The sequence below is a fragment of the Ictalurus furcatus genome, chromosome 7, assembly GCF_023375685.1.
Source record: "Ictalurus furcatus strain D&B chromosome 7, Billie_1.0, whole genome shotgun sequence".
In the NCBI taxonomy this organism is placed as follows: domain Eukaryota; kingdom Metazoa; phylum Chordata; class Actinopteri; order Siluriformes; family Ictaluridae; genus Ictalurus; species Ictalurus furcatus.
In genome coordinates this window covers 31,574,089-31,588,831 of record NC_071261.1, presented here as the reverse complement: position 1 = coordinate 31,588,831, position 14,743 = coordinate 31,574,089, and the positions used below count along the sequence as shown (strand labels likewise).

The 14,743-nt window shown below is 35.7% G+C and overlaps 1 protein-coding gene across 1 annotated transcript; it reads left to right on the top strand.

Moving 5' to 3' along the window:
• The first annotated feature begins 7,568 nt into the window (after positions 1-7,568).
• mnx1 (motor neuron and pancreas homeobox 1) lies at positions 7,569-13,420 on the top strand. Its single transcript, XM_053629819.1, has 3 exons — positions 7,569-8,243; positions 12,314-12,477; positions 13,128-13,420. Exons 1-3 carry the CDS (start codon positions 7,856-7,858, stop codon positions 13,392-13,394), a joined length of 819 nt encoding a protein of 272 aa, XP_053485794.1. The 5' UTR covers positions 7,569-7,855; the 3' UTR covers positions 13,395-13,420.
• Positions 13,421-14,743: the final 1,323 nt, after the last annotated feature.

Below are 14,743 nucleotides of genomic sequence, written 5' to 3'. Positions count from 1 at the left end.
AGAACCCTAAATAACCGACCATCTCCTGTCCACATCAGCCATCCCGGGCTAATTAAATGGGTTAAAATGATTATGAGTCCCAAATGTGTTTAAAAGCTGTGCTGCAGGCTGCACCAGTTTGTGCCAGTGTAATTAAATGTAGTATTTATTGCAATAAAAGAGACAGCACGAGCATTCCCCCTTTAAATTGTCTTTTCATAATGAACACATTTAGCTCGGATAATTCAGATCTAAACTCTTTCCATTCGTCACTGTGATTTGTACTCTAGTTAATTGGAGGAGTGATTACAGAGCTCTGAGGGAAAGCTCCTCCTGGGAGGTCAGCCTCCATCTCAGGGAAATATTCATTTCACCCTCACTTGATGTGATGAAAAAAAAAAAGAGTGATAAATCTCTGGGATTGGTGCAGGCCAGTGTTAAACACCTTCATATTTCACCGGCTGCTCTAATCGCAATATTCCTGCGCTGCCTTAATGAAATTAAAGCCGGGGACAAAGCCCTAAAACCCCCAAACCCCAAAACCCTAAAACCTAAAACCCCAACTTCTCTCCACAACATCACCTGAAACCAAATGAAAATCACCTAGATGAATAAAATAATAATAATAAGAAGAAGAATAAGAAGAAGAAGAAGAAGAAGAAGAAGAAGAAGAAGAAAAACATTTCATGATGTTGTGTGGATCACAGTCACGTGGCAAAAGGAGGACTGGTATGAAATTAAAATAATTTTACAGGCGAAAAAAAGTTTCAAAAATAAAAATCATTTATTAAATGTATGCACTACTACTGCTACTATACTACTACTACTACTACTACTACTACTAATAATAATAATAATAACAATTTGTTCAAAAAAATTAAGCACTTTATATAAAATATTACTGAACAATAAATATAAACACAAATGAAAAAAAAAACATACAAATATTTTTCCTTCACTGAAATAGGTACAATATGCTATGAAATAGCACTGAATGGAATTATTATTATTATTAGTATTATTATTATTAGTAGTAGTAGTAGTAGTAGTAATAGTAATAATAGTAGTAGTTAGTAGTAGTAGAATTATGACTATTATTATTATTATTATTACTATTATTACTAGTAGTAGTAGTAGTAGTAGTAGAAGTAGTAGAATTATTATTAGTAGTAGTAGTAGTAATAATAGTAGTAGAAGTAGTAGTAGAATTATTATTATTATTATTAGTAGTAGTAGTAGTAGTAGTAGTAGTAGTAGTAGAATTATTATTATTATTATTATTAGTAGTAGTAGTAGTAGTAGAATTCTTCTTTTTCTTCTTCTTCTTCTTATTATTAGTAGTAGTAGTAATAGTAGTAGTAGTAGTAGTAGAATTATTATTCTTATTATTATTATTATTAGTAGTAGTAGTAGTAGTAATAGTAGTAGTAGTAGTAGTAGTAGTAGAATTATTATTCTTATTATTATTATTATTATTATTAGTAGTAGTAGTAGTAGAATTATTCTTCTTCTTCTTATTATTATTATTATTATTATTAGTAGTAGTAGTAGTAGTAGTAGAATTATTATTCTTATTATTATTATTATTAGTAGTAGTAGTAGTAATAGTAGTAGTAGTAGTAGTAGAATTCTTCTTCTTCTTCTTCTTCTTATTATTATTAGTAGTAGTAGTAGTAGTAGAATTATTATTCTCTTATTATTATTATCAGTAGTAGTAGTAGTAGTAGTAATAGTAGTAGTTGTAGAATTATCATTATTATTAATATTGTGATTATTATTGTGATTATTATTATGATTAGTACTAGTAGTAGTAGTTGTAGTAGTAATAGAATGGAGGAGTCTTTGCCTAGCAGTATTTGTTTGTTTGTTTGTTTGTTTTCACTGACCTCGGATCGTATTATCCTAATATTATTTGACTGTGTGATATTTACCGACATATATCCTACCGGTCAAATAAAAAGGGTCTGAAAAATTCTCGGTCTGTTGTCACTGGACAGAACGAGTTAAAGTGATTAATGTTCAGCGGCCGTTTATCCGAGTCCGTTAATCAGACCGCGAATGACTTGTTGATATCTTTAAATAAAACTTTTAATTGAATATAGATCTGAAAGAGCGATGAGCAGTACAGCACTGGGTCCCTGCTTATTTAACCTCAGAATTACTGGCCATATATTGAAACATTTCCGCAGTACGTCATACGTTTTCTGATGCTTTAAGGATTTAATATTTTGTAGTCATGTGACTTGTAGTATTTTTTAGTACACGGTTCCAGTTGTATCGCTGGTATGTGGTGTGGCCTTCTTTCTGAGAGGTTCTGGTCATTTTTTTTTTTTATAAACATTTTATAATGTTGCCTAAATTCGTAGGAAAGTTAGAAGAATATAAATAGTTCACTGTTTTTAGAAAGTTTTCCCGTCCTTGTTGTCCTGCTCTTCAACAATCAATACAACTGCAGCTGTGAACAATTTGACGTGTAGCCTGTGTTTATTTATTTATTTGTTTGTTTGTTTGTTCGTTTTGTTTGTTTTGATTTTTACAAAATCATGTTGCACTGTGTTTTATGATATTTAGGATTCTCCGTTTAGAATAATCACCTACACTTTAACAGATTACTTACAAATAAAAATGTAGTGTATATAATTAACAATATAAACCAAACCATGTTCAAGCAGTAAAAGTGTAAAAATAAATAAATAATTAATTAATTAATTAATTAATTAAATTGAGCCGAGACATACCTAGATTATATATATATTTTTAAAAATCTCATTATTGTGAAACGCTTCAAAATAATAATAAAAAAAATATTTCTGAAATAAGACACACGTCGTATCCACAGTTTGTTTACACTTCGGTCATTTAGCTTGAATCTGTAGGGTTTTTGTTGTTGTATTTTTTTTTTTTCTTACATTATTGTTCCATAAAATGTAGCCATTTATTAATCTGAAGCTTTATTGTTCCCACGGGGAAATCTGCAGCACACCCAGGATCCATAAAATAACAAGGACAGGATAAGAAGAGAATTTGTAGTGTATTTTATAAACATACAAAACACGAATCTTTTATTGGATTTGCAAGAAAACACACAAATAAATAAACTCTTAATTAAGACTGGTCAGGAGGGTAATGTCACGTGGGGTGAAAGAAAAGCGCGTGTCCTGTTGCACGTGAATGAGCGACTGAGAGGAACAGTCTCTGTGGGGTTTAGTGATTTCCCCTGAGCTAATAAACAGAGAGAGAGAGAGAGAGAGAGAGAGAGAGAGAGAGAGAGAGAGAGAGCAAAAGCTCATCAGCCTGATTGAGAGACAGGTGAAGGGCAAACGCAGTGTCACTCATTCTTCCTCTCTTTCACTCCATTAGCTTCCACAGGCTAATTAGAGAGAAAAAAACATCAATCCATGGACCCCATCACTCCCATCACCCCATCTGTCCATCCCTCTATCATTCCATTCTTCTATTATTACAAATTTCACTCCTTCATCACTGCACCCCTCTATCACTCCATCACTTTATCGCTCTATCCCTCCACATCTCTCCATCACTACACTCCATCACTTCATCCCTCCATCTCTACATCTGTCCACCACTACAGCCCTCCATTACTCCATCCCTTTATCACTACATCCCTCCATTACTCCATCCCTTTATCACTACATCCCTCCATTACTCCATCCCTTTATCACTACATCCCTCCATCACTACATCCCTTATCACTACATCCCTCCATCACTACATCCCTTATCACTACATCCCTCCATTACTCCATCCCTTTATCACTACATCCCTCCATCACTACATCCCTTTATCATTACATCCCTCCATCACTCCATCCCTTTATCACTACATCCCTCCATCACTCCATCCCTTTATCACTACATCCCTCCATCACTACATCCCTTTATCACTACAGCCCTCCATCACTCCATCCCTTTATCACTACATCCCTCCATCACTACATCCCTTTATCACTACAGCCCTCCATCACTCCATCCCTTTATCACTACATCCCTCCATTACTCCATCCCTTTATCACTACATCCCTTTATCACTTCATCCCTCCATTACTCCATCCCTTTATCACTACATCCCTCCATCACTCCATCCCTTTATCACTACATCCCTCCATCACTACATCCCTTTATCACTACATCCCTCCATTACACCATCCCTTTATCACTACATCCCTCCATTGCTCCATCCCTTTATCACTACATCCCTCCATTACTCCATCCCTTTATCACTACATCCCTCCATCACTACATCTGTCCACCACTACAGCCCTCCATTACTCCATACCTTTATCACTACATCCCTCCATCACTACAGCTCTCCATTACTCCATCTATATCACTTGTTCACATCTTTACTCCATTCTTCAACTATTCTAAGCTTTACTCCTTCATCACTCCATCCCTCCATTGCTCCACTCATTAATCACTCCACCCTTCCACCACACCATTCCTCTATACATAAACTCCTCTATTACACTACTTCTCCACTGCTCCATCGCTTCAACCCATCACACCCTCCCTCCATTTCTCTTTCCTTTCATCTGTCCAGTATTTCATCCCTTCATCCCTCCATCCTTCTAACCCCATCACTAGATCCATTTATCCCTCCAGACTCTCATTTCATCCCTCCATCACACCAACCGTGTTACACCATCTCTTCATTCTTCTACCTTCTATCACTTCATCTCTCCATAGCTCTATCCCTTTATCCTTCCAGCCTCTCATCGCATCATCCCTCCATCTCTCCATTCCCTCAGCACATTTATAACTCAGTTATATTATCACTCCATTCCCCTCTTCAACATCTATCTTTCTATCATTACAAGTCCCTGACTTCATCTCATTCCATGCTCACCTCATCACTCCATCCCTTTATCACTCCAGCCTCCTACCCAATTTCATTCGACCATCCTCCTTTCATTAACCCATTCCTCCATCACTGCATCATCACTTCATTAATCCATTCCTCAATCACTCCATCATCGCTTCATTAATAAATTCCTCAATCACTCCATCATCACTTCATTAATCCATTCCTCAATCACTCCATCATCACTTCATTAATCCATTCCTCAATCACTCCATCATCACTTCATTAATTCATTCCTCAATCACTCCATCATCTCTTGGTCAATCCATTCCTCCATCACTGCATCATCACTTCATTAACCCATTCCTCCATCACTGCATCATCACTTCATTAATCCATTCCTCAATCACTCCATCATCACTTCATTAATCCATTCCTCCATCACTGCATCATCACTTCATTAATCCATTCCTCAATCACTCCATCATCTCTTGGTCAATCCATTCCTCCATCACTGCATCATCACTTCATTAATCCATTCCTCAATCACTCCATCATCACTTCATTAATTCATTCCTCAATCACTCCATCATCTCTTGGTCAATCCATTCCTCCATCACTGCATCATCACTTCATTAATCCATTCCTCAATCACTCCATCATCACTTCATTAATCCATTCCTCCATCACTGCATCATCACTTCATTAATCCATTCCTCCATCACTCCATCATCTCTTGGTCAATCCATTCCTCCACGTCAACCTGCTCTTCTCCATCCCCGTCTTCATTTATCTATTACTTTATGTCTACTTTATTCCTTCATCGGTGCCATTAGTCAAGTACTCCACCCCTCACTTCATTAAATCAATCTATCATGTAATTCCTTCCTCATCCCTCCATTAACTCTCCACCTCTCTGTTTACTCCAATACCCCATATCTCCATCGCTCTGTATACTGAGCAAGAAAAAAAATCAGATAATTAAACTACGCAGGAACTAAACATACACACTCCGTGTGATCTAAGAAAAAAAGTGCAACAAGTGTGACATAAGAAAAAGAAATCAGCAATAGATGATCCCAAAGCAAACATTTTATTGGATTTTTTTTTATCGTGTAATATTAACACACATTCAGCCAGTGTGCATAAGATTAGAAAAGAAACAAAGTTAAAAACAACAACAACAACAACAATAAATTGTTAATGAATAAGAAATTAATAATTCATATTCCTCATTTCATGTATAAGATATTTCAGGAGGTCAAAGATAAGATAGATGAGATGAGATGAGATGCTGAAATCAATGCAAAACTAGATAGATTGATAATGAGTCGTTATTAGTCACATATTAATTACAGCTCAGTGAAATTCTTTTCTTCGCATACCCCAGCATGTTAGGAAGTTGAGTTTAGAGTGCAGGGTCAGCCATGATACAGCGCCCCCTGGAGCAGAGAGGGTTAAGGGCCTTGCTCAAGGGCCCAACAGTGGCAGCCTGGCAGTGCTGGGGCTTGAACCCCTGACCTTCCGATCAGTAACCCAGAGCCTTAACCACCAAGCCACCATTGTCCCAATTGATAAATAAATAAATAAATAAATAAATAAATAAAGATAGATAGATAGATAGATAGATAGATAAATAGATAGTGGATACTGGTTCTACAATAAAAATTTCAATAATCTTTAAAAACTGTACATGTACTAAAAATGACCAATCTAACAGTGTAAATTGAGTAAAATGAAAGCAGATGGTTAGTTGAAAACCTTTCGGTCCAACATTGTATTATCAGTACATGTAAAAAAAATAAATAATAATAAAAAAAACCCTTTATTATAAACTCTATTTAACATTTAGATATGAAGATGGAACTCAGATAGCAGTGTGAGTGTAGTACAGTAGTGTAAGTACATTAGGAGTGGCTCAGGGCAGGAGAAGTGAAGATTAAATGTTGACATGTTACACAGCAGACCTGCAGATTCACCTCACTTTACACCAAACCCCACACCGAGATCAAGATACTTCATATGTTCCAAATATTATATAATACAATGTTAATATAATATTAGAAAGACAGGCTACAAAATATAATGTTAAAACAAATATCTTGGTATATATATATCAGTGCTTAGTCTGGGCTTTTTTAGAAGCTGTTTGCTTTGTATTTATTATATATACCCTACACATCTAAACAATCATATACTATGTTAGTGAATGGAGAATACATTTAAACTAGGCCTGTTTATCACACATTTTTATAAACAAAAATAAAATATTGGCAATATAAGACCGCTTTATTACATTTTTATTATGCAATATCATTTCATTTATTCTAAAAGTCTTATAGTGTTTGAGCTCTAAGAAATTAATTCAGTTTGAAATAAATCCTATAGAAATACAATATTGGCTGAAACAAACAAACAAACAAAAAACAACAAATAAAAAAAACCCACAGTTGCCAGATTGAACTAAATTTCTGCCAATCTACACTGTGGTGAGATTGTGAAGAAAACTTCTTCTCGGGTTCTTGGGAAGTTGGACAAAATATGAAAGGAATTTTTCCTTTATTATAACATGAATAATCTTTACAACAACTAAAATTAAACCACTTTTCCTAAACAGCATTAATCATTTCTTCATCATGAATTTTGAAATTCATTTGATTTGATTTGTGTTTATTTTTGCTTTTTTTTTGTTTGTTGTTTTTTTACTCCGCCTTTCCACTGGACTCTACATATTTATTATTATTATTTAAAAAATATATTTATATGCGTTTTTAAACAACGTTTTGGATTTTTGGAGGGATAAAAAAGAGAAAATAATAGAGATAGCCCAATCTGGCAACCTGTCAGGTTGTAAGGCTGAACTCATTGCGCGTGGGCGTGTCGTGAACAACCAATCAGACATCGTTTCCACAAAGTTGCCTTTATAGCCCAGATTACAACGCTATAAGGAGAGGAAGCAGCTCACACACGTCAACACACTTACACACTTACACACACACACACACCTACACACACATGTGAGTCCAGAGGACGGCTGGAGATCCGTGTGGGCCACATGGAGAAATCAAAAAACTTTCGCATCGACGCCATTCTGGCCGTGGAGCCTCCGAAAGCCCAGACTTCACCCCTGGCTCTGGTCACCTCACTGTCCAGTTCATCCTCCACCTCTTCATCATCCTCGGGAAGAAGAAGCGTCCAGGGTTCGGATCTCTTGAACTCTCCTTCAGCCATGGTGGGACTCCATCCTCCGAGCAGTGCTCTTTACCACCCGCACATGTTCTCCTACCCTCTGGGACAGCCGCCTGTGCTCTCTTACCCCTACCCTCCTCTTCCTCATCATGAGGAGCCCCTCAAGCTGCCCCCTGGTTCCCTGCAGCTCGATCACTGGCTGAGGATCTCCACCGCCGGGCTCGCGCTCCCCAAACTTCAACCTGACTTCAACCGTGAGTACCTGCCACTGCTTAACATCTTCACAACAAACAAACAAACAAACAGAACATATTACAACATATTATAACATACACATATGAACAGCCGCTGTGTTCATTCACTCTATTTTTGTAAAAAAAAAAAAAAATAAATAAATAAAAATAACAAAGGTGCCAAAACTTTCTCTTAATCATTTGTTTTTGGTTCCTTAAAGAACCTTTCAGCTGATTCCATCTTTGTTTGATGCCACAAAATAATTCATTTCCACCAAATAAATGAAAACAACAACAACAACAACAACAACAGCAACAATCTTTTTCAGAAACAAAAAATAGTAAAACATTTAAAAAAATAAAAATAAATAGTAAACATTCATCAGATCGGATGGAGTGATGAGTTACGTAGCGAAATTATTTTTTTTTAAGAGTGCAATACACTCTTAATATAAAATAATATAACCGTTCAATTTGTGAAATAAAGGAATAAATAAACAATGTTTAAAATAATAATAAATTGAGCTGCTAGAAGAAATAATGTTGAGTAAAGGAAGAGAAGAATGATTGTTTTTTTCCCTTGTTCTTTAAAGATCCTTTTATTGACGTTAGAATGAACTAAATGATGATTTCCTACCAAACAAAAACAAATTCCATAATAATCATTTCTACTGGGGAATTCTTCTTCTCTTCAGTTTCATTAAAAACCAAAACAAAGCGTTTGTTAAAGAAACACACACACAAACGAACTGAAAACGCTTCTCCAGTGGCATCACAGCAGAGAGAACATTCTGGAAGCTCCAATAAACTTTTACTAACTAAACACAGCTACTGTGCTTATTTTAAATACACTGAATTAAAAAAAAAAAAAAAGTAAAGTGGAAGGATTTATTTATTTATTTATTTTAAATGATCAGGCCTGTTTTTGGCTCCTTAAATAACCTTTCAGTCGGTGGTTCTTTAATCGTTATCCCGTGGCCACACAGGAATAATCCTTACTAATTATTAATAATATAATAATGACTAATTATTAGTCATTATTAATTGCTAATAATAATTAGTCATTAATAATAATTACTTACTAACCAGTAATAATAATAATATCTCAAGTGTCACAAGGGTTTTTATTTATTTATTTATTTATTTTTACATTTTCCAGAACGACTTGATACTGAAAATGCGAATCAATAATTGAATTATGTTTACATTATGTAGGCTACAACAGTGCAAGGTTTCCTTCATGGTTTCACTCAGTCTGCGTATAAAATAAATAAAAGACATTTAAATAAAATCAAATAAAAGGCGTATAAATAAAGATTCATTCATTTTCCCCACATGGGTTACAGAATAGATATAATCAATACTTTACATACTGTATATGCGGCTACATTATTATTATTATTATTATTATTTATTAATTTTTATTTTTTGCTTTATCCTGATGTTCTTGATTTTTTTTTCTCTTACACCAACATCTAATCCTGAAATCCGTGAATCTAATCTAATCTAATGATTTTTAATCTGTTACAGTTGACAGAGCAGTACATTATTTTGGTGAATGAATTATTTCAGTTAGATTTGGAGGACGGAAGTGTTTTCCCTGCGTCTCTCTCTCTCTCTCTCTCTCTCTCTCTCTCTCTCTCTCTCTTTTCAGACAGAGGGTAAAATGGCCAGATAATAGACAGAAGGGGCTAAAAAGTATCGGTCCAGTGAGAAAACCACAAACCGGTCCAAGTGTTTACACACCGAACACAAGTGTGTCTCTGTGTCAGGTTTACTGAGAGCCGAGCGCGAAGAGCCTCGATTTAACACACACACACACACACACACACACACACACGTACGCACGCGCGCTAGGCTGCAGATGTTAATAATAATAATAATAATAATAATAATAATAATAATAATAATAATAATAATGGGCTCATCTCGTTCTTCAACTCGTGATATTGCACGGATGTGTGTGTGTGTGTGTGTGTGTGTGTGACACATATAAACACTTTTCCTACTTGACACCGGATTGAGCAGACACCCTGATGGATGTCAGTGTATAAAGATGTTGTTATTGGAGGTCTCCTGGTCCCCCAGTGTCCCCTTGTGACCTTCTGACCATAACACTCGTTTTATTTCTATATCCTCAAAAACAATTATTTATTTATTTATTTATTTATTTTTACACTCTGGCAGAAAAAGATCTTTTAAACAGATTAGTGTTCAGACTGTAGGCTGTGTCGGAGAGCAGGCCACATTAATAAACCACCCCCCAAATGCCACATTTACATTAATGCTGCTTTAAATCGGAATTTTTTATTTTTACACGATATTATAATCGATTCGGATCTAACCTGACATTGTGTGAGGATAATATTTACCGCGTATCTGCAGGTTCAGTTAGTAGACACTTATTATTATTATTATTATTATTATTATTATTATTATTATTATTATTATTATTTATTTTTATTGATTTTTTTAAAATCAGAATTGAATGCATAAGCGCACCGACCTGTCATAATTATCCTGCAATATTCAACACACACCACACCACACCATTAACCCGAGATGACTACAGCAGTGACAAAATATTCAGAAGAAACTCACATCTGACCGATATTAGGAAACACAAATCTATCAAGAATAACAATTAAGCGCACGCACCCGCGCGCGCGCGCACACACACACACACACACACACACACACACACACACACAAAGCGTCTGCTGAGCTTTATATTGGTGCATTTGAGAAAAATATTTTTTAAAAAACAAACAAAAAAACCCACGAATAAATGTTAAATAAATAAATAAATAAATAAACGGCACAACCACAAATCTCTCTCTCTCTCTCTATCTCTCTCTCTGTCTTTATTAATATAAATTCCTACCATTTGCTCCCAAATTGCACATAAGCTCGACTATATGCAAAATGGCAAGGTCAAAATGTTGCAAAAAAACATCTGTATTTTTGAAGTGGATGAAACAGTGAATATCCCTCAGATTGCTTAGATTTGGATTAGACAGAGTGCTGGATCTGGACCCCTACAGTGTCTCTCCATCCCACAGCACATTCATACATGAGCACGTGGGATCCTGTTCTTACCGGGACATCTGAGTTTACTAGTGAAAATGCTTCTGTTATGTATTCTTTTCTAATCGAATACAGCAATTTTCATTACAAATTATATGAAAATATATTTAAGTGAATTTCAGAGTGGAACAAGTTTGTGCAAAACCTTCTGATCTATTTTAGATCAGATCCATCGGAGTGTCTTCTGATCACACATTTCAATAGAAGAGATTAGACGTGAGGAAAATCTGAGCTTTTGTATAAAGCAGTTGATAATAGTCGACGTGTACATATCTGCTTCTATAAAAAATATGGAACTAGAAATAGTGCCGAATCTTGAATAGTAAATGTTCAAGATATTGAAGGTTTATTTTCCAATTACTCTTTTTGTTTTAAAATATTTCAAAAAATTAAATTAAAAAAAAAAAAACACGTCTGTTTATTTCCAACTTGAATTGAAAAATAAATAAATAAATAAATAAAAATCCCAGATTTTCAGTGTGCTCTCAGACGTTTGGACCCCACTGTATACAAAACTGAGCAAAAAAAAAATCTTAGGCGTACAATTTTGTTTCAGTACAAATCTTGTTCTAGATTTTTATATTGTGACTTCTACATTATCGAGCCAGACCATAAACATTTTAGATTTCCAAACATTAGTGTTCCAGCACAAAATGAAATGTTACAGAGAGATGCTTGTGTGTCAGTAAAGAAAGCAGAATATTAAGCGGTAAGAGACACTTCTCAGATGGAAAACACAATGAAAGCTGCTGGGTTTCGCTGCAAAAATACGAAGCGAGTGCGACGGTCAAAGTCTGCGGAAGAACCGTGTCTGGTTCTGTGTGACGCTCGATAACACTTCCAGCTCATTTCCTTATAAAACTGCACACTCCTGAGGGTATGCAAAGGGTCATCACACCAAGTACTGGCTTTCTCATTTATTACTGTTTACGTCTACAGATTGGTGAATTTGTGCATGTTTTCCGTGTGTGTGTGTGTGTGTGTGTGTGTGTGTGTGTGTGCAGCTCAGGCTCATCAGTCCACACTGCTGGGGAAATGTCGGAGGCCGCGCACCGCCTTCACCAGTCAGCAGCTGCTGGAGCTGGAGCATCAGTTTAAACTCAATAAATATCTGTCCAGACCCAAACGCTTCGAGGTGGCCACGAGCCTCATGCTCACCGAGACCCAGGTACACACCCAATCTCCTTCTGTGTGTGTGTGTGTGTGTGTGTGTCCCATATGCATGAAATCCCAGCATACACACGCTCTACACATACGGTATGAAATGTGTGTCTTTTTTTTTTTTTTTTACAGTAAAAAATATTTATATATAATAAAGTGCGCGTTAAATGTAAGTAATTTACACTGTGACAGGTTTAGATGGAAGGAAAACGGAGTTGCTGTTGTACGTTCATAATAAATAACATATGTAGGATGTAACATTTACAGTAAATGAGAGAACTTTACAATCACGTGGGTTTTAAGTGTAATTTAACAGGCATGACGGTGCACGCTTAGGAAATAAAGGACATTTAAAAGGTGTGTCTTTTATCTAAGTAAGTTTAGTTAGCTTTTAGAGTGGTCCTTCTATTATTTTTTAAAGGTTTAGAGGCAAGAAGTACTAAAGGTACAAAACATATTGATGGACAGTGACAAGGATGAGTACACAGAAGAGATCATTTTATAATTTGCTGTTGGTACGATAAAGATAAATAAAAATAGATGAATAGATAAATAAATAAATGTATTATGTGGACACTAATAATAATAATAATAATCATCATCATCATCATCATCATCATCATTGTTTTGTTTGTACTATTTCCTTTTCCATTCCAGGTAAAAATCTGGTTTCAGAACAGACGCATGAAGTGGAAGCGCAGCAAAAAAGCGAAAGAACAAGAAGCAGCTCAGGAAGCTGCCGAGAAACACAAAGGAACCAAAGGGAAGGAGAAGAGCGAGCAGCCCGATTCGGCTAAAGGCAGCGGCAGGCTGAAAGACTTCAGGGACAGTGATGATGATGACGATGAAGCGGACTCGTACATGTGCAATTCCTCTGAGTGCTCCTCGGAGGATGAGAGAACCCACATGAGCCCTCAACCCTGAGACCCCGAGCCTTTCCGTCCCCATCACTGAACGTAGTGCACTCCATAGGATGTAGAAGCCATTACTCCATGTCATTCTATTTTTATCCTACTAGGTGTACGCATATACGGTAGGTTCTCCCTTGAGTGAAATCCAGAAAGGTTCTTTAAAGTGACGCTGTTGAAGAACCGTTGTTTTCGTTCCTGAAGAACCTTTCGATTGATAGGAATTGAACCACCATTACACGCAAGGACATTTGTGGTGGAAAAGGCTAATTCATTTTACTGTGGAAAGAATAAAAATGGTTTTTAGAGAACCAAAAACGGATCTTAAGGAAACCTTCTACGGTACTGCTCTTTAAAAACATTTAATAACAAGGGGGTCCAGAATTACCTAGAACACTGATTCTCCAATGACTCTGTATTAGAGTATAGCGCTCTAGATAGGGTGTAGAAGCCAGTACTCCATGTCGTTTACGTATATAAGTGGCTAGGATCTGAATACCAAATACGGATATATTGTACTACAGTATTTTTAAAACCCCTATTAGGTGTACTCATAAAGGTTGTACTAATACTTCTAAGGATGTATAGGAAAATATATAAAAACCCTTCTTAAAAATGTATGATTGGGAAAGGTTCTTTATGCAATGATACCATAGAAGAACCATTTTTGCTTCCTGAAGAACCCTTTGAAAGGATATTGGTGGTGTGAAATGTTTATTACATGTATTGTGCAATAAACAATATAAATGGCTGACGAATCATCATGTAAAAGGTTCTTTGGAGAACCAAAGGAAACGTTCTATGGAAAAAGCTTTTCACAGATATTATCAGAGTGTAGGGCACAGAGAGAATTATTTCATACACTATCTAGTGCGCAGATTCTCTGAAAGCCATTATTTCATTCATACTAATTAGGCAGCAGGGAGCCATTTGACATTTATAGCTAGTTGTTTTAGGCTAAATCCAAAATGTCTCCCATATTAAACATACAGTGCACTCCATGGACCTTTTTTTTCCATTTCACATCTTATGTAGTGCACTTAAGAGAGAGTCAGCAGGCATTCAGGATACAACCGATATGACATCAATTAACCTTTTATTAGATTTGCCAAACAGTCTAAACATAGTAGAGACTGCAGGAATAGTTACGAAAGCATGTTATTTTTTTAATGCCTCAAATGAGGTAACAGAAATTCATACAAATCATTGTTTTAACTGTACTCATATTTTATCTATAGATCCTAACCTTTCTCAAACATCTGTGTTGTGTGTTTTTTTTTCTTTTTTTAAAAAAATGCCAATATCCATGTCAAAGTGTTTATGTGTGGAAATGTGTTTATTTTTCTATATTGTATTTATAAAAGA

Excerpts from the sequence above, each read along its gene's own strand:
- mnx1 (XM_053629819.1), top strand. The coding sequence starts at position 7,856 with ATGGAGAAATCAAAAAACTTTCGCATCGACGCCATTCTGGCCGTGGAG. Across the intron at positions 8,244-12,313 it reads ACTTCAACCTGACTTCAACC|CTCAGGCTCATCAGTCCACA; the intron begins GTGAGTACCTGC and ends GTGTGTGTGCAG. Across the intron at positions 12,478-13,127 it reads TCATGCTCACCGAGACCCAG|GTAAAAATCTGGTTTCAGAA; the intron begins GTACACACCCAA and ends TTTCCATTCCAG.